This window comes from Myotis yumanensis, unplaced genomic scaffold (assembly GCF_028538775.1).
Source record: "Myotis yumanensis isolate MYYU_CA2020_CCGP unplaced genomic scaffold, mMyoYum1.0.hap1 SCAF_5, whole genome shotgun sequence".
In the NCBI taxonomy this organism is placed as follows: domain Eukaryota; kingdom Metazoa; phylum Chordata; class Mammalia; order Chiroptera; family Vespertilionidae; genus Myotis; species Myotis yumanensis.
This window is the reverse complement of record NW_027223756.1, coordinates 59,098,136-59,117,356: the sequence shown is the minus strand read 5'-3', so window position 1 is coordinate 59,117,356 and position 19,221 is coordinate 59,098,136. Positions and strand designations below refer to the sequence as shown.

Below are 19,221 nucleotides of genomic sequence, written 5' to 3'. Positions count from 1 at the left end.
TGGAAGCTGAGAATTTCAAGATCGAGGCACCAGCAGATTCGGTGTCTAGTGAGAACCCACTTCCTGGTTCACAGACTGTCCTTTTGCTGTGTCTTCACGTGGCTAAGGGGTCTCTCTGGTCAGTTTCATAAGAGCACTAATCCCATTCATAAGGACTCTTAGTCCCTCCTGACCTAATCACCTCCAAAGGCTCCAGTTCCTCATACCATTACTTTGGGGATTATGTCTCCCTCAAATTCCCATGTTGAGTTTGGGGGCAACATAAACATACTGTCCACTGTGGAGATGTTGAGAATAGGAAGAGACAAGCACTTCACAGAACATATTCTGACCCCCAAAGGGATTTAATACAACTGTTTCCAAAGCTCTCCTCATCTTGAACCACATCTAAACAGTCTGATCCAGATCCTGGTACAAAAGATGAGAAAGCAAAAACCCTCCCCTCTGCTAATGACCTGAGACCACAACAAGTAACAACCTGTTGATCAATTGCTGCAGAAAGTATGCCAAGACCCAAATCTCATTTTCACATACAAATTTCAGCAGCACTTAGAAAATACTGGCCTGGCCAGTGCTGCCCAATGGTTAGAGTGCTGCCCTGCGGCCCAAAGGGTTGTGATTCAATTCCTGGTCAAGGGCACATACCTTAGTTGTGGGTTCGATCCCCCAGCCCTGGTTGGAGTGCTTCGGTGGGCAACCAATCCATGGGTGTGTATCTCTACCCCTGCACAACCCTCCTCCACTCTATCTGAAAATCAATGGGGAACATGCCCTGAGGTGAGGATTAAAAAAAACACACAAATTCAATAGGTCATTTAATGTAATTATCTGAGATATATATATATATATATATATATATATATATATATATATATATATATATATATATTTGCTTTTAAAACAGGTTTATTTTCTCCTTATAAAACTAATAGATAGCATGGAGCACCCAAGTGTTTATCATCTAAATTGATGATGAGTTATGAGGCATATTTTATTAGGTAAAAAGATAGCATAACCTTACAGGGTGATATGCTATAAGCCTGCCTCCCCGGGACGGTGCCCGCACCCGCTAAAGTTCTGGAGGAATCCCAAGTTGCCATGGCGACGACTCCTCGGCCGCACGAAGCCGTGTCAGTGCCCGTCCCCTCTTGACGCTCCATCCTCTGCCCCGCCCCCGGGCGCGCTGCGGCGCCAATCACTGGCTGGGCGTGTGGGTCTCACTATCCTCACTCCATCCGGGGAGCCAATGGCTGGGACCGCCAGTCATTCGTTTGCGCGAGTCGCACGATGCCGGCAACCATACAGACCAGTCACAGCACCGAGAAGGCGGGACGGGCGCCCTCGCGAGCCAATAACAACAGAGAGAGCCGCTGCACACTCCCTCATCCGGGAAAGGCGGGTTCCTGCCTGGGCGCCGGCACCAGGTTGAATACGGTGAGCGGCAGTCTCCGTGCGAACATCCTGGTGAGGGCACCGGAAGAGAGGCTCGCAGGTGAGGAAGGCGAAATGCTGGGGATCCGGCCCTGAGCTCTGCGGGATTGAGGGGAGCGAGGTCGGGCGTGGATGCGCGCTCAGGGCCGGGTGGGGGCACCCTTACCCAATGTGAGGGCGGCGAGGGGCCGGAGGGAAAATGGTGATCCATCCGAGCTGAGGCTTGTTTCTTGCCCTTTAAGAGTTTGCGGTCACCCGGAGACTGGAGGCATTAGGCTACCAGTGGTTCGCAACCTTCTGGCCCTTTAACTACAGTTCCTCATGTTGTGACCCAACCATAAAATTATTTTCGTTGCTACTTCAGAACTGTAATGTTGCAACTGTTATGAATCGTAATGTAAATATCCAATATGTAGGATGGTCTTAGGCGAGGGTCGTGCGACCGCCAAAGGGGTCGCGACCCACAGGTTGAGAACCGCTGCTAGACGATAGTGTCAGCACAGAATGAGTGTTTTACAAAACAGAAGCATTGCATGTGTGATGGGGGCATGGGGTGCGGAAGGGCGGCTAAGAGGAGGTTAGGATGTGTGAGTGGGAGTGGGATAGGAGGCCGTCACCGGTAAAGGGTTGCTGTTTCCGTGGGCAGAGAGAGATAAAGCCACAGGAATGGTGAGAAGTCAGATGTCGTGGTAGTTTGAAGTATAGGTTGGAGAAGAGGAACAATGAAGGGTGGACAGGCTTGGCGGGCCGTTTTTGTTTTCTTTTCCATAGCTTAGCGGTTCTCAATCTGTGGGTCGCGACCCCTTTGGGGGGGTCGCCTAAGACTATCGGAAAACACATATATAATTACCTATGGTCTATGTGATTAATGCTTTAATGATGTTCAATTTGTAACAATGAAATTGGGGGGTCACCACAGCATGAGGAACTGTATTAAAGGGAAGCGGCATTAGGAAGGTTGAGAACCACTGCCATAGCTGAAGGCCTTGGTCTTGTATTCCTAGGGGAGACACTTTTCTTAAACTTTACGTGTTGTGAAAGGGTGGACGCTCCTGTTTTGATAGATCCTGGCATGAGCCCCAGAAGTCGGGTTTAAAAGGGCAAGCCCGAGGCATGGCGAGGCCAGGTGAGGGCCCTGGAGCAATCCGGGTTTACCTAGGAAGGTACAGGGTAGGGCATTAGCTGGCGGTAGTCAGGGACAGCCAAACGTCAAGGTTTCCCAAAGGATCCGCGAGGAACTACATTTCTTTTTTTTCTGCGGACCTAGTCAGGCTGCTCAGAGCAGGTTTCCAGTCCATCCGGTTGTCCAAGGAGGAGAAAAAGCAGAAGAAAGTTCACGATTTCCCTTCCCCGCTCCGCTGTATTTCCTTTCTATATTTTGCTTTTGTTCAGTTGACAGCAACTGGCCCCATTTTCCTCGCTTGTGTATGGAGAGTCAACTCCCGAATGTGAGTTAAACCAGGTGTGTCTATACTGGGTGAGCGTTTGAGGACCTTACCTAGTTAGCAGCGATGGGAGAGACTCAGAACATTGTCAGAGATGACTGAACAGGTGAAGGTGCAAGTCACAAAATTAGGTGTTCAAGGAGGTGGGCAGGGAGTATCTGGGCAGGGTTCCGAGGCCAGCTGCTGAACTTTTGGATCTGTTGATTGGAGCTGTCTAATTGGAGCTGGCCTGGGTAATTAGAACCTGGGGTTTAGGGGAAAAGGCTGGAAATAGAGATTTTGGATATTAGGAGATTTTTAAAACAGGAAATAGTTAAGAACACCAGGAAAAGGAGTAAGGAAAGCATCCTTGGAAACTTTCCAGCCTCAGTGATCCAGTCTTCCTTGCTCAAAAGCTGTCCCACAAACAAACTAAATCAGAATTCTTTCTCACGTCCTGGTTTAGTCTTTGGGTTGGTAGTTCCCTCCCAATGGTTCTCAACCTTCCTAATGCCACGCGACCCTTTAATACAGTTCCTCGTGTTGTGGTGACCCCCAACCACCAAATTATTTTCGTTGCTACTTCATAACTGTAATTTTGCTGCTGTTATGAATCGTCATGTAAATATCTGATATGCAGGATGTATTTTCAGGGGTCGCTACCCACAGGTTGAGAACTGCTGCAACATCCTCTTATTCCCCCCACCTGGCCCAGCTTGACTCTCTTTGTATCTGGTCTCCTCCCATCATGCTCCAGCTCCAGTTTAGAAAGTATCGTTCTCTAGGAACCCTTGCTGGTCCTCCGTGTTCTCCTAGCACTCAGTGTTTCCAGCCCATTTATTGCTCTTATCACATAACTTTTATGGCAGTCTGGTGAATTCTCTGATTTCCTCACTAGATTTTATGTTTGTGAAGTCAGAGGTGAGAGCAGACGCTAGCACAGTGGCTGCAGCTGGTAGCACAAATTCAGTGGGCGTGAATACACGGGGATTCCAAGAACCAAGGAAGGAACATATTTCAAGGAGAAAAGTCTCAAACCTTCCAGACTGGTTGAATAAAATAAGCTCGAAGGGATGTTTGTTGGATGTGGCAGCTAGAAGATCCTTAGTGATTTTAGTAAGAGTAGATTCAGTGTGGCGATGAGACTAGAAAGCTGACTGTAGTTGCTGGAGAGTACGTGGGAATGGGAAAAGGAAGAGAGCCCGTGTAGAATACTCTTTCAGGACACTTGGGTAAACCGTAGGAATTATTCTCCTCTTACTGTAATATTTATCATGTGCATTATTATGTCTGGTTAAAGTATAGCTTACTGGATGAGAGCATAAGCTTCTCCACTTAGCATTTTTGTAACTTGGGGAAGTTGCATGATCTTTCTCACCTGGAGTTTATCATTTAGAAAATGGAAATAATAAAAGTACCTAGATCATGAAAGCGTGGTAAGGATTAAAGTCTTGGATATATAGAGGACATGTAGTGCACTGAGAGTACAGTTCCCGGCACATAGAAAATGCTGAATAACTAGTAGCTTCTTAGAATTACTGTGTCAGGTCCTGTGCTAAGTGCTTCACATGCATTCTTCCTTGAACTCATTGGAAGAACTGTTGTTATTCTTTTCCCCTTTTTCAGCTTTCTTGAGGTGTAACTGACAGATAAAATTATAAGATATTTTAAGTGTACATTGTGGTGATTTGACGTTGGGAAAAGATTCCCTCTATCTAGGTACTATTGTTGCTTATATTTTGCAGATGATAAAACAGTCTCAGAGAAATTACATAACTTGCTCCAAGACACACAGCTAGTGTGACCTCATGAAAACCGAGGGTTGGAATTACTTTTATTTTGCAATATAGAAGATCTTTGAAGATAATCTTGATATGAATTGGGAACTAGATTACAAGTAGTTGAGCAACTTGTGTGGGTGAGAGTTAAGCAGTCTGACTTTTATGAATTCTTCTTTAAGAAAGAAGTTGAGCCCTGGCTGGTTTGGCTCTACCGCTCAGTGGATGGAGTGTCGGCCTCTGGACTGTAAGGTCCCAGGTTTGATTCCAGTCAAGGGCTTGTACCTTGGTTGCGGGCACATCCCCAGTAGGAGGTGTGCAGGAGGCAGCTGATCGATGTTTCTCTCTCATCGATGTTTCTAACTCTCTATCCTTCTCCCTTCCTCTCCGTAAAAAATCAATAAAATATATATATATTTTTTAAAAGAAGTTGATTGGTTGGTTCCAAGAAAGAGAAATGGGACATTGGCTTGGGGGAAAGGAGATAGAGGTTAGAAAAGTTTTCCTCAAGAAAGGAAGACTTGAATATGTTTTTAAACTTGAAGGCGGATAGACTCCGTGAAGAGGGAAAGACAAAAGATGAGAAAGGTAAAGTGAATGCTGGGCAAGTTCCTGATGAGGTCAGTTAACACAAGCCTCCTCAGTCTTAGAGGAGAGGGTGAGTGAACCAAGAGAAATTTTGAGCTTGGCACGACACAGGGTGTAACCCGATAGTCTCCATGGTATAAGTCATTTGAGAATTAGTCAGACAAAAGAATGAGGATGCAAAGTGAAGTCAGACCTGAGGAAGTTGGCTAAGCTTCCCAGTATCCTCTATGAGGACCAGGGTAAGAGGTAAATTGGGGTGGGGGAGCATTGTAAACAATAATAAGAGTGCTTCTGAGGTTTCAGCTATTTATTGGTCCGTCCATCATTATTCATAAATCAGGAATAGCAGTGAGCATTTTTAAAAGATTGATACTCTTCATAAGTTTACCTATTTTTTTATTTCGTAACCTATTAAGCTTATTTATTTTATAAGTAAACATGCTCCTGGAAAAAATTGTAAGAAGGTGTAAAATAAGTAAAATTTCCTTCCTCTCCATAACAGCCTCTCATTGTGTGGGCATAATAGGGGTGCACACACACACCTCTTGATCCCGTTTCCTAAAGATCACTACTCTGAGTTGTTCCCTGTGTATCCTTCTGTTCATTTTCTATATTTGTGTGTGTGTGTATGTCTCTTTATGTACATATATATGCATGGAAGTACATAGATAAAATATATTTTTTACAAAAACATAAGTGGGGCTCTTGTCATACATATTGGCAACTTGCTATTTCACTTAATACTTAATCTTTTTTTAAAAATAGTTTTTATTGATTTTAGAGAGAGAAACATCAACTGACTGCCTCCCACATATACACCCATACCAGGGATGGAGCCCGCAACTTGGGCATGTGCCCTGACTGGGAACCGAACCAGTGGTCTTTTGGTGCATGGGATGATGCTCAACCAACTGAGCCACTCTGGCCAAGGCTTAACAGTGAATCTTAGATATCTTTCTAGGTAGAACATATAGATCCTTCTTTTAAGTGGCTATTTTGTTACTTTTCTCTTTGTTTTTGCTATTACAATCAGCACTTCCTTCAGCCTTCGTGTACCAGTCTTTGTACACTTGGTGAGAAACTTGCTGGGTCAAAGGGTGTATTAATTTTGAATTGTGTTAGATACTGTGACTCCCCCCCACCCCCCCCAAAGATGTACTTAATTCTGCTCCTCCTCCCCCCTTCCCACTCCATAACCAATGTGTAATAGTGCCTGTTTCTTCAAATTATTGTCCTTAACAATACTGGGTACTGAGCCCTATGTAATGTAAAGATTTTTGTTTTAGGGTATATTTCCTTATTTGAGTCCAGTTGAACTGCTTGTTTGTTTAGTGAGCATTTGCATTTACTCTTCTGTGAACCAAGTGTTAATGGCCTTTGACTTTTCCTTTTAGCCCTTTGTCATAAGTGGTAGAGATATTTTTCGAATTTGTCATTTGATCTTTGACTTTATTTATAACTAGAGACCCAATGCACGAAATTTGTGCAAGAGTAGCAAGAGTAGGCCTTCCTTCCCCGGCTGCCGGCACGGGCTTCCCTCTGGCACCTGGGACCCAGGCTTCCCTCGCAGCCCTGGCTTCATCCCTGACTTCATCCGGAAGGTCATCTGGTCTGATTAGCATATTACACTTTTGTTACTTTAGATTGTCTCTTTCTTCCCCAATCAGAAGTATATAATTTTTGTGTTGTCATATTTGGCAGGCTTTTTCTTTATAGGTTCTTTTGTTTTAACTACATGTTTAGGACCTGAGAAATTGGTGCTAGTAATAGTTATTTTTTAAATTACTTGAAGATGCATTTTTAAAACTACTTTCTTAGAATTGTTTAACTTGCATTCTTGCTTATTTATTTATGTACTTATTTATATTTACAGAATTAAAAGGCCGTGTGCAGAGATTTGAAAAATGGCAACAAATGAAAGTGTCAGCATCTTTAGTTCAGCATCCTTGGCTGTGGAGTATGTAGATTCACTTTTACCCGAGAATCCTCTGCAAGAACCATTTAAGAATGCTTGGAACTATATGTTGGACAATTACACAAAGTTCCAGATAGCAACATGGGGATCCCTGATAGTTCACGAGACCCTTTATTTCTTGTTCTGTTTACCTGGGTTTTTGTTTCAATTTATACCTTACATGAAAAAGTACAAAATTCAAAAGGTGAGTATGATGGACTTGCAATGGAATATATTATCATTAGTGTTGAATATTTTTAAAGTAATTGTAACTTTGTTTTGAAAGACTCTAGATCAGGTCTGTCAATAGAAATATAATTAAGCCGCATATGAAATTTAAATTTTTCTGTTATAATACATGAAAAGGTAAAAAGAAATAGGAAAATTAATTTTAAGATATATTTTACTTAACACAGTAAATCTAAACTCTTATTATTTCAACAAGTAATCAGAATTAAAAAGAACTTAATGAGTTGATAGCTCCCAGGAAAGAATCTGGACCAGCTTATTAGAGAAAGGATTTATCAGTACTTGGTTGAACCCATGATAGTTTCTAATGCTTACTGTTTACTTTTCTAAAAAGTCATGCCAGGCTCTGGCCAGTTAGTTCAATTGGGTTAGAGCATCGTCCTGATACGCCAAGGGGGTTTGATCTCAGGTCAGAGCACATACAGGAAGCAACATGAGTGCATAAATAAGGGGAACAACCAGTCAATGTTTCTCTCAAAAAGGAAAAAAAAAATCATGCCAAACTATTCTTAAGGGCACACATATCCTTGGTAGAAAGTAGATATGTTGAGAGTGTTTGTTTATCTATGGAGACTAATTTGCACTCACTGAGTCTATGTGGGTTGGGGTTATTGCACACATTCTCTCACATTCTCAGTTTCATTGCCTCTCCCAGGGAGTCTCACTTTAAGCCAGTACTGGTATTGATCTTCTCTGGGGATAAGTACAAGGGGTCAGGTGCCCATGGACTCCAAGCCAAAGGAGAGAACAAAAGTAAAAGGGGGAGGGAATAAAAAGGAATGTGGCCCACAGGAGAGTATCCTGTTACCCTAAATTGAGGACACAGAAGTTCCAAAATGCTTGTTATAAAATGTCCTGCCTTGAAAGGGAGGATTCCGTTTGAATGTCTTAAGTTCATTCTCATGGGTGTTAGGGGTGACTCAGGCTGCCCTGTGTCACCCATTGCTTTGTTCATATGGCTGATTCATTATATTCCTGTATAGTTGAGTCATTGGTCAGAGGTGTAAACCTTTTCAAAGAGAGGAAAACCTTTTCCAGTCATTGTTTTATGATTGGTTTGATGGCCAAAGAAAGGACAAGCAATCATCTACAGTAGTTGGTTACTGGTAGTTATTTATGAACAGAGATTAAAAGGCTGGGTAGTGTGGCCTCAAGTCTGTCCTCAGTATTTCTTCCTTTAAGTTTTACAACCAAAAAGCTTTGAGCTTTTTTGATACTAAAATAAATTGAGATGGTAAATTAGTACAAGTTCTCACAATATGCCAGGATTTAAAAACAAGTTAAAAAAAAAAATTACTGCAAGTTACTTACAGGTTTATGAATTTTGAAGGCAGATACCCTGAAACATTGAGGGTACAGGAAGAAGTCACTATTGGTGATGAGACAGCATTAAAGACTTTCTGCTTTCAAAGAGAATAGACAGTGTGACAGTTAATGCACATGTGTGCTAATGAGGGGGAAATTTTATAGGGATAAACAAGCAATAAAGTAGACCTTGTAGGATCTATTTCTTTTTACAAAATCACACATTTTAATAATTCTCTAGGAATTTTCCTCACGGATATATATACATATATATATAACATTCTTTCTGAAGTCAATGGCCTAATAATGATATTTTTTTTAATTTTAGAGTGCAGTTATATATAAAGTACTATATGGTAAACTCTGATATTCCACTAGGTGTGAGTTTTTGATTAACTATCTTTTAAAGAAATTTGTGTGTACTTTAAACAGTATAGTGAATGATTTTATTAGTTACAGTTGATTAATTTTTGTGTTAATTTCTTTACTACATAGGTATCAGATTCTAGTTAGGATATTAAGTCTGTTAAACATAGTTTCTATGGGAAACAGTGCCATTGCAGGCCCAAGTCGGAATTTCCCATTTATTTTGTCCCCAATCACAGACTGAAAGTTTGGAGGAGTAGGGTGATAATGTTCAGAATAGAAATAGAAAGACAATTACAAATGATCTTATCTAATGTCCTCATTTTATTGTTGATAAAACTGACTTATAACTGGTTAGTGGTGGCCCTGAGATTAGAGACCACCCAGCTCTCTGGATTTCTGGATTGCTTTTCAGTTTCATGCTTTTCTTTCTTTTTTTTTTTTTTCTTCTTTTTTTGGTCAAGGAAGGTAATTCTTAAAGAGTTTCAAGAACAGAACTGGAGGCCTAGATTTTAGTTAGAATGATATAGGAACCATTCTGGGCAAGGTAGTGGACCTCTTTGGGCTTCTGCTGAACAATATTTCCCATACTTGAGATATTGTGGTTCAGTTAAAAAAAATTTCATCAGCAGCTTTCTGAATTTTTAAGTAAGGACATTTAAAACAAAGTAATAACTATTAGCCTAATCTTTATAAAACCCCAAACAATTTTCCTTTGTAAGTGTAGCCCATTGAATTGAATCAATTTAGTTTTTTAAAATATTGCTTGTTAGGTATCCTGATGAGATTTAAATGAACATTTTACTACATTGATCTCACTCATTTTGACTTTAATCTTGGAACTTCTGTGGGCAGTTGCTCTCCATTCTTTGGAAACCACTGGACACATCTCTGAAGTTCTTCCAGCTGAGAGAGTTTATAATTCTGTTATTGTATATAAACAAAAATGCACTAATTTCTGGGAATGAATACTGCCAAATGTCTAGAAGCATTGATTTACCTGTGTAATAATGGCTTTCAATGCTGCTGATATAATTGCTTCAATACTTGGAAGACCCAACCGTAATCTTTGCATAACACATTCTCTGCAATTTCTGATACGAGAAGTGAATGTTCTGTGGGCAGGAAAGACTGGAGAGTTATTCATTCTGTAGTGCTTCTTCTTAGGTTTGAGATCTTATGTTCGTTATTCATGAGTTTGTTTATTCACAATTTCTTCACCTAAATTGGTGATGGTAGTTGTCAAGAATTTAGAGGGGAGGATGTTGTGATTCCTGGGCTTTAGTTACTGTAACATAGTAACTGTAATATAGAATTCACAAAACAGAATTAAGGTCTCATTAACCAGTAGAGAAAAAAAATAGGAATTTACTTCTGGATACCAGGCTAACCTGCTGATAACAGACTAACACTAAATATTTGTGCCTTTTCTCCGTAGGATAAACCAGAAACATGGGAAAACCAATGGAAATGCTTTAAAGTACTTCTTTTTAATCACTTTTGTATCCAGCTCCCTTTGATTTGTGGAACTTATTATTTTACAGAGTATTTCAACATTCCTTATGGGTGGGAAAGAATGCCAAGATGGTATGTAGATATAAACAGTACTTTAATATATGTAAAGATTTGATTTGTTTGCTCAGTCACAGTTTGCTGTCCAATTAACATATCCTTAACGTTTATCTTCTTTCTTTATTTGTTTAATGTTTGTTTGTTCTAAACTTTGGAAGTAAATAAAATGGAGAAAAGTAAATCATAGTAGAAACTTAGAATGTTACCATTTTTAGGTCTTTCTCTACTAGTTATTTTAGTGCAATACTTTATTTGAAGTTGCTCATACTAAGAAAAAGAATTACATTTTAAGTCTAAAGTGAATGAAAACATTGAGAATAGTTTGAGAGGTTTATAAAAAAATGTGTCGCCCGGCCGGTGTGGCTCAGTGGTTGAGCGTCGACCCATGAACCAGGAGGTCACGGTTCAATTCTCTGTCAGGGCACATGCCCAGGTTGTGGGCTTGATCCCCAGTGGGGGCGTGCAGGAGGCAGCTGATCGTTGATTCTCTGGTATGAATTTTTTTTCTTAATTGATTTTATACCTGTGATTTTTTTTTTTTTTTTTTTTTTTTTTTTTTTTCGAATGAGTTAGAATTGATATAGTGGCCAGTCTGTTCTATTCAGCTCTTCTTCTGGGTGGTGTAATATAGCTACCTGTGTCTAAACACTTTGGAGAATTTATTGATCAATATGTTCAATTGAGTCGAACTGTAAAGTGGGTATTTGGTTTTATGTATATCTCAGGCAGTGATCCCAAGTAAAGGTCTAGATTGCACTTATACTCATTATAGTGTTTTCATCTTATAGGTATATGCTTTTGGCAAGATGCTTTGGTTGTGCAGTGATTGAGGATACCTGGCACTATTTCCTACATAGGCTCTTACACCACAAGAAAATATATAAATATATTCATAAAGTTCATCATGAGTTTCAGGTATGTTAGAATTATATTTAATACTTTTTTCTATTAGAGGCAAAATGTCATGGTGTGCGCATGGGGTTAGAAAATCATATACTTAAGGAAGTGTTCCCTTGATATTTCTAGTACCTTTCTGGCACCATACATAATTATTATAATATTATGAACTATATTTCCTAGGCTGTACTTTATATATCCATGACTATTTTGTAACTACCAGTCTGTATCCTCAATCTCTTCACCTTTTTCACCCAGTTCCCCAACCTCCATCCCCTCTGGCAACCAGCAGTCTGTTCTCTGTTTTTATGAGTCTTAAAAATAGTGACTTTTTCTTCTTTTTTTTATCAAAACTGCTTTGACGTAGATTTGTCAAACTGGTTCTATTATGTTCTACATTGGTATGCTAAATCAAATATTCCTTTTTTTTTTTTTTTAATTAATCCTCACCTGGGGATATTTTTCCATTGATTTTTAGAGAGAGTGGAAGAGAGAGGGAGAGACAGAAAGAAATATCGGTGTGAGAGAAACACACTGATTGGTTGCCTCCTGCAGAAGCCCTGACCAGGGCCCGGGCCAGGTAGGAGCCTGCAAATGAGGCGCATGCCCTTGACTGGAATGGAACCCGGGACCCTTCGGTCCACAGGTTGACACTCTATCCACTGAGCCAAGCCAGCTAGGGCAAGTATTCCTTTCTTGATACAAATTCAAATGCATAAACCAAAATTAGAGTTCAAGTCAGTGTTTAATGCTTTTATCTTAAACCATCAAAAACATTAAGATATTTTTAAGGACATCCCTACTAGACCTTTTGATGTTTGGTAGGAACTAAATGTTTTTTAATTTGAGAATTATTGTTATTGTTTACATATGTATGGCTAGATATACTATTTTATATATAGAAACAATATATTTATAAAACGATATTCGTAAATAAATTAGAATATATGTATACGGATTCTCCAGAGAAAAAGAAAGAACAGGAGATACACATACACACTCAGATTGTGGGGGCTGGCAAGTCTGAAATGTACAGGGAGACCGCAGGCTGGAAATTGAGGTAGAGTTGATGTTACAGTCTTGTGTCTGAATTCCCCAGGGCAGCAGGCTGGGAACTCAAGCAGGGTTTCTGTATTGCAGTCTTGAGAACTCCTTCCTCCGAAACCTTAAGTCTTTGTTTCTAAGGCCTTCAACTGGTTAGATGAAGGGTAATCTTTACTCAAAGTCTACTGATTTAAATGTTAGCCACATCTATAAATACCTTCACAGCAACATCCAGATTGATTGCCCAAGCAATGGGCACTATAGCCAAGCTGGTGTATAAAATTAACCATCACAATATATTAACGGATTGTTCTCTGTTTTAGGCTCCATTTGGAATGGAAGCTGAATATGCACATCCCCTGGAAACCCTAATTCTTGGAACTGGGTTTTTCATTGGAATCATGCTTTTCTGTGATCATGTAATTCTTCTTTGGGCATGGGTGACTGTTCGTTTGCTAGAAACTATTGATGTCCACAGGTGAGCTCTAGTTTCTGTTCTGCCATGAGGTATCATAAAATATCTTTCTATTCATGGTCATAAGATTATATTTAAGTAGGTGAATAGAAGTTAATGTTGTTAATATTGCTATTTTTTAAGAAAACAAGAGACATAATCATTGGTTAGATTTTTTTATATCCCTGTCTATGGCTGTTGTCATTTTTATAGGGAGAATAAGTTGTTAAACGAAATGAAATTTTGACGTGTACTTCAGAGCTGCCCTTTAAAAGGGTCCCTGTTTCCATTCTCAGTGGAAATATGTATGAGTGCTTTTCCTCCCTCAACACCCTTCCAAGCCTGGGTAGTACAGTCTTTTTCCTGTTTGTCAGTAAGAGGGCAAAGAGCTTTCAGGTCTGTGTTGGCATGCATTTCTCCAGGGACACATGAGGCTGTGCATCTGTTTGTGTGCTTATTGACCAATAGTATTTTTTTCTTCTTTGAGTTACCTTTTTATGTCCTTTTCCTATTTTTCTGTTATATGTCTTAAAACCTACTGGTTTGTGTAAGCTTTGTTGGCTATATATGTTCTAAATAGTTCTCTGAACTGTCATTTGAATTTTAACTTCTGGTGGTTCTTTTCTAGTTTTTAATTTTCCTATAGTAAAATGAGTCATTTTTATGACTTTTGAGTTTCACACCTTGCTTAGGTCTTCCTGAAACACTGTTCAACTGAATCTATTTGGTTTTTTTTAAAGATTTGGTTAAATACCATAATTCAGGATTAGCAATTCCTTTATCCTTCTGTAATGAATCTAAACCTAACTCTTATTTGAAAAAAAAACATTGAATTATTTAGCCTTCACTGAATAAGAATATTTCTAGTCTCACTGCCTAACTCTGATGAAATCACCACTTTTAATATTTACTTATTTCACCTTTTTTCTGTCGATTGGAAGGTATTTTGTGGTAAGTTATTTATATTTAATGCCTTTTGAAATGCCTAATATCCTAATTTTTTATTATTTTAAAATTATATATTCATTGCATTTTGACCTGGGACTTATTACATACCCATGAAAGCAGAATATTAAATTCTAACAATTATTTTTAAACCACTAGTAGGCAGAGAATATTCTTCTGTAGATAAATTGTGAGTGATGTCTCTTACATTCTTTCTTTCCTTTCATTGTTCTTTTCTCTCTTCTTCCCTCTCAGTCTTCTAAAGAGAGAGAGAGATTGGGGTGATTTGGACTGGTATAATTCTGTCTGTCAGATTTCAGATATATATTAGGAAAAAAGAGGATACTCTAAATGATATTCTTTTAAAATCACATGTGTCCCTCCACCTACAGAAAGCACACTTATACTTCCATTAATCCTGGTACATTTAATTCCAACTTGTCATTGACTAAAGTAAAAGAAGTTGTAATAGTGATTCGCAGGTCTATCAAGCATTATAGATTTGATACTCATTTCATATAATTTCCCCCCAAAGGCTATGGGAAGAAAGCTCCTCCTCTACAACAGGAAATAAAAAGAATTTATGGAAAATCTATTCATTGTTATAATGCCTCTCTTTCATCTCCTGATAGTCCTAGCTAATAAAGACAGAATATGCAAATTGACCATCACATCATCACAAAAGATGGTGGTGCTCCCAGTTCTTTCAGTCCAGTCAGGGGGGCAGCAGGCGCATGGTGTGGCTGGACCCACCCTCAGTCCCCCAGCCACCCAGGGCTGCCCGAGGCTCAGGTAACCAGGGCCTGCCGAGGCCTGCGCTGCCGGCAGTGGCAGCGGCAGAGGTGTGATGGGGGCGTTGCCTTCCCCTATCGCTGGGTCGCCTCCCGCCCCTGAGGGCTCCCAGACTGTGAGTGGCCGGGCTGAGGGACCCACCCCCCCTCCAGTGCATGAATTTTCATGCACTGGGCCTCTAGTATAATATATAATTTCCATAGATTTTTTTTTTTACATTTTAAAAAATTTCTTAGTGTTTTCTAGAATTTGCACTATTTTCTGTTGTTTGTGTCTTTTGTAAACATGTCAGAAATAAAGTGACCTAGGTAAAGTGGAATGTTGTTTGAATTAGTTAACAAACACATGACTATCAATAAAAGTGCCAATTATTGCTTCATAATCTTTATTACTTTTATTGCAGTGGTTATGATATTCCTCTCAACCCTTTAAACCTCATCCCTTTCTATGCTGGCTCTCGGCATCATGACTTTCACCACATGAACTTCATTGGAAACTATGCTTCAACATTCACATGGTGGGACAGAATTTTTGGAACAGACACTCAATTTGTTGCCTACACTGAAAAGATGAAGAGTGGGAAAAAGACTGAATAAATATTTATGTAAATCTTCCTGAAGATATAGATTTTCCTGAATTAAAACTAGTAGCTAACACTGCTTCCGGGGAGCAGAAATAAACGTGTGTCTTGGCCGCTGAGTGATTTTAAAAATGAACAACTTTTATCTTCCTAGTGGGAACTTTTTCTACTTTGCATTCCAGTTCTGTAGGTGTAGGAATAAGTAAGGAAGATTTAAAGGCCATGTTATTGTTGACCTTACAAAAAGGTTTTAAGTATTAGAAGAAGTATTAATCTATGTCTTTTCCCCAGTAACACCATAGGCCTGAAGTGGAAATAGCTCTTTAAATCTTTTAAATATATAATGAGCACTTCAAAAACTATTAATAGTGGATGTTGGCCTCATATTGAACTTGTGACATTTTTTTAGAGTTTGCCTAAAGATCAAAATATCATAGGTTGAATGACATCAATTGATACATTTGAATGAGGCTGCAAAATTAGGACTAGCCAGCACCAAGAATTTCCAATCTTCTCTGGAGCTGACCAGTTTGAGGTGATTTTCTTTCTTTTAGAAGGTCTTTTGGATTCCAGTGTACTACTGGCCTCTGTAAATTAGGGTATTTCTGAATTGATGTATATGGAATATTTTCGTCTAAAGGTTTTCATGCTTCTTGAATTTTTTAAAAAAATGAAGCTTTATTCCTGCTCTTTCCCCTTTAATTTTTGTAAATCAGGTTTTTATTACACTTAAAGCTGAATCTTGAAACTTTGTGAACTGACTTGTATTTGCACTTTGAGCTATTAAAATAAATGTCTGGGTTTTTTTGTCTGATTACTTGGTTTCCAGTTTTGAACATCAGCTGTCACTTCTTATATTATTCTTATAAGGAAAAGCACAGAGATCGTTAAATTATTGTTTTGCAATAAAAGGAATGATTTTATTTTTTGTAAGTGCTTTATTTGCTAAACTTTTCTTGACAGTTCCAATATATATTTAACAGGCTGTCTATTGTGGGAAATTCCATTTACCTGTTTCAGTAGAGGGTATTGAAGCAGTTTTTTTCTGTACTTAGAAAATGTATGGAATAATAGAGCTAAACTTTTTAGGGCTGACTTAATCTCACTTACCTAGATTCTAACTCAAATCGAGAGCTGATTATTCTAACTTACTGTATTGTTATTTTAAAATTTAGTTATTTTTCTGATAAGTTCCTTTCCCTGAATACTTTATACACAGTTTTGAGTGAGATTGTGATGCTGGTTTTCAGTATTTTGCAATACTGTGTCAGAAATTTTTAATTGAAGTGCGTTTTACAAACAGGAAGGCACACACAGATGGATGATCACAACCATGTAATTACTACGTGGATCGAGAACGTGGGTACCTCCTTTATCAGTTTTGACGAGGAATATAGTTTCCCACTTTTGACCAGGAATAAGGTTAAATTTTTAGCTGGTTTAACAACTGAATCCAGATTATCCTGACTAATAAATTTCTCATGTAGTGACATGAGGCTTTACCTGTGACGATGCCACTGAAGGCAAGCTTATTAGTCAAATTTATGATTAAGGCAAAGGGAAAGAAGATTTCTTCTACATGACAATTCAACAAACGTTTTGTCTTCATTTAAAGTTCAGCTGCACAAATGGAGGATGTTAGTTACAGGCCTGAATTAATAGCATAATATGTCTGAAAAGCTGAAGAATTTTAGTAGACCAATATCCAAAAGTTTAGACAATCTTAGGCTGAATTATTGGTAAGAGTAAATTGCAGAGATGTTAATGGTCTCATTTTACTCTGCTTTGGTTGACTGCACATGGAAAAGCATATTATGTTTTCTATGTCATATTTTGACTAATATTTAAAATAGTAACCAGGAATGGTTTAAAATCTAGCAATGATACAAAAAATAGTTTAAATATAGAGGTCTAGTGTAGAGCTCTATTAAATATAGCTGGGTACATGTAGGACTTGACTATCTTTTGGGGAAACACATTTCAACCCTTAAGAAGCATTATGAACATTTTTTTTTTTTTAAGTATAATAGACCAGGATGCTAGAATCTTGGTTCTTTATTGCAAAATTCACCATAACCCTAGCTGGTTTGGCTCAGTGGATAGAGCGTTGGCTGAGGACCAAAGGGCCCCAGGTTCAATTTCGGTCCAAGGCAATGTACCTTGGTTGCAGGCTCCTCCCCAACTCGATGTTTCTGTCTTTCCCTCTCCCACTCTCCCTAAAAAATCAACGGGAAAATATCCTTGGGTGAGAATTAACCAAAAAAACAACATACACAGACACAAAAACCTCACCACATTCTCTCAAGACTGCCCAGCCAGCCTGCATGGCTCAGTAATTGAGTGGCAACCTATGAACCAGGAGGTCACTGTTGGATTCCCCGAACCCTGTCAGGGCACATGCCCAGGTTGCAAGCTCCAGTGTGGGGCGTGCAGGAGGCAGCCAATCAATGATTCTCATCATTAATGTTTCTATCTCTTTCCCTCTCTCTTCCTCTCTGAAATCAATAAAAGTATATTTTTTATTTTATTTTAATATTTTTATTGATTTTTTTACAGAGAGGAAGGGAGAGGGATAGAGAGTTAGACACATCAATGAGAAAGAAACATCGACCAGCTGCCTCTGCACACCCCCCATTGGAGATGTGCCCGCAACCAAGGTACATGCCTTTGACCGGAATCGAACCTGGGACCCTTCAGTCCGCAGGCCGACGCTCTATCCACTGAGCCAAACCGGTCAGGGTAAAAGTATATTTTTTAAAAAGACTAACACTAGGGAGAAGAAAATGGCAGAGATATAGTCAGATGTGTCCCGTGCCTTGTCCAGGAGCAGATAAGGGTGAGCAGCTGAAACGGGTAACATACAGCTCTAATAAGCAGAAGATATTCAGCTGGGAGACAGTTTGCAGCCAGGAAAGACAGAGAACTCCCGGAGAAAGGGAACGGTTGGAGATTGCGGCTGAAATCTCTCCCAGAGCGCCGGCTCAGCCTCGGAGAATGCGCCATCTTGAGTAGCTGTTATTGGAAGCGTATAAAGCCAAAGACCCCGCATCCACGGCATCCAGAGACCAGCTACTAACCCAGAAACAATGGAACCCAAGCAGCGCGACTACGTGAACTTAGAGGAACCCTGCTTCCCCACACGGAAAGGTCAGACTTCCCCTAAAGGTGCAGTTTGCAATTCAGGTTGGAGAGAGGAACACGCGCACACGGGGAACATCTGAGCCCCACAAAGTCCGCGGACTTTAGGGCCAGCATGATCCACGAGTGTGGAAGGGCTCCCGCAGGGCTGCTGGCAGAAGGGAATGCTAAAAATAAGCCCATAGCTGGACTGGGTGCAAAAAAAGCAGCCTTGGATTTTGCCAGTGTACCGGCTGCTTAGCACTGGGGAAGAGAGTGCGCAGAAGGGACTGCGCACAGAACTGAAAGGTGGGGGGTTGTGAATTCGAGCAACATCTCAGGCCCTTGTTCTCTCTCTCCCCATTAAATCTTTGCATTTGATTATTAAACCCAGTACATGGGATTGCCCAGTCGGGGTCACTCGTAGAGACTGAAGGGGAAACTTGTTTTTGTGCAACCTGGGAAACAGAGTGAGAGTAACGACTAAAGAACAGGTTCTAGGACAGCCGTGGGCAAACTACGGCCCGCCCACGAAATGAATAAAACCAAAAAAAAAAAAAGACCGTACCCTTTTATGTAATGATGTTTACTTTGAATTTATATTAGTTCACACAAACACTCCATCCATGCTTTTGTTCCGGCCCTCCGGTCCAGTTTAAGAACCCATTGTGGCCCTCGAGTCAAAAAGTTTGCCCACCCGTGTTCTAGGACAATCGACTCTCCCA

The 19,221-nt window shown here is 39.8% G+C and overlaps 1 protein-coding gene across 1 annotated transcript; it reads left to right on the top strand.

The window, feature by feature from the left end:
• The first annotated feature begins 1,392 nt into the window (after positions 1 to 1,392).
• MSMO1 (methylsterol monooxygenase 1) lies at positions 1,393 to 16,193 on the top strand. The gene is made up of 6 exons (XM_070415360.1): positions 1,393 to 1,492; positions 7,095 to 7,380; positions 10,534 to 10,682; positions 11,456 to 11,582; positions 12,932 to 13,086; positions 15,203 to 16,193. The coding sequence occupies exons 2-6, from the start codon at positions 7,126 to 7,128 to the stop codon at positions 15,393 to 15,395; spliced, it is 879 nt and encodes a 292-aa protein (XP_070271461.1). The 5' UTR covers positions 1,393 to 1,492; positions 7,095 to 7,125; the 3' UTR covers positions 15,396 to 16,193.
• The last annotated feature ends 3,028 nt before the right edge of the window (positions 16,194 to 19,221 follow it).

Coding starts and splice junctions, on each gene's coding strand:
- MSMO1 (XM_070415360.1), top strand. CDS start 7,126: ATGGCAACAAATGAAAGTGTCAGCATCTTTAGTTCAGCATCCTTGGCT. Junction 7,381..10,533: donor AAAAGTACAAAATTCAAAAG/GTGAGTATGATG, acceptor TTTTCTCCGTAG/GATAAACCAGAAACATGGGA. Junction 10,683..11,455: donor TGGGAAAGAATGCCAAGATG/GTATGTAGATAT, acceptor TTCATCTTATAG/GTATATGCTTTTGGCAAGAT.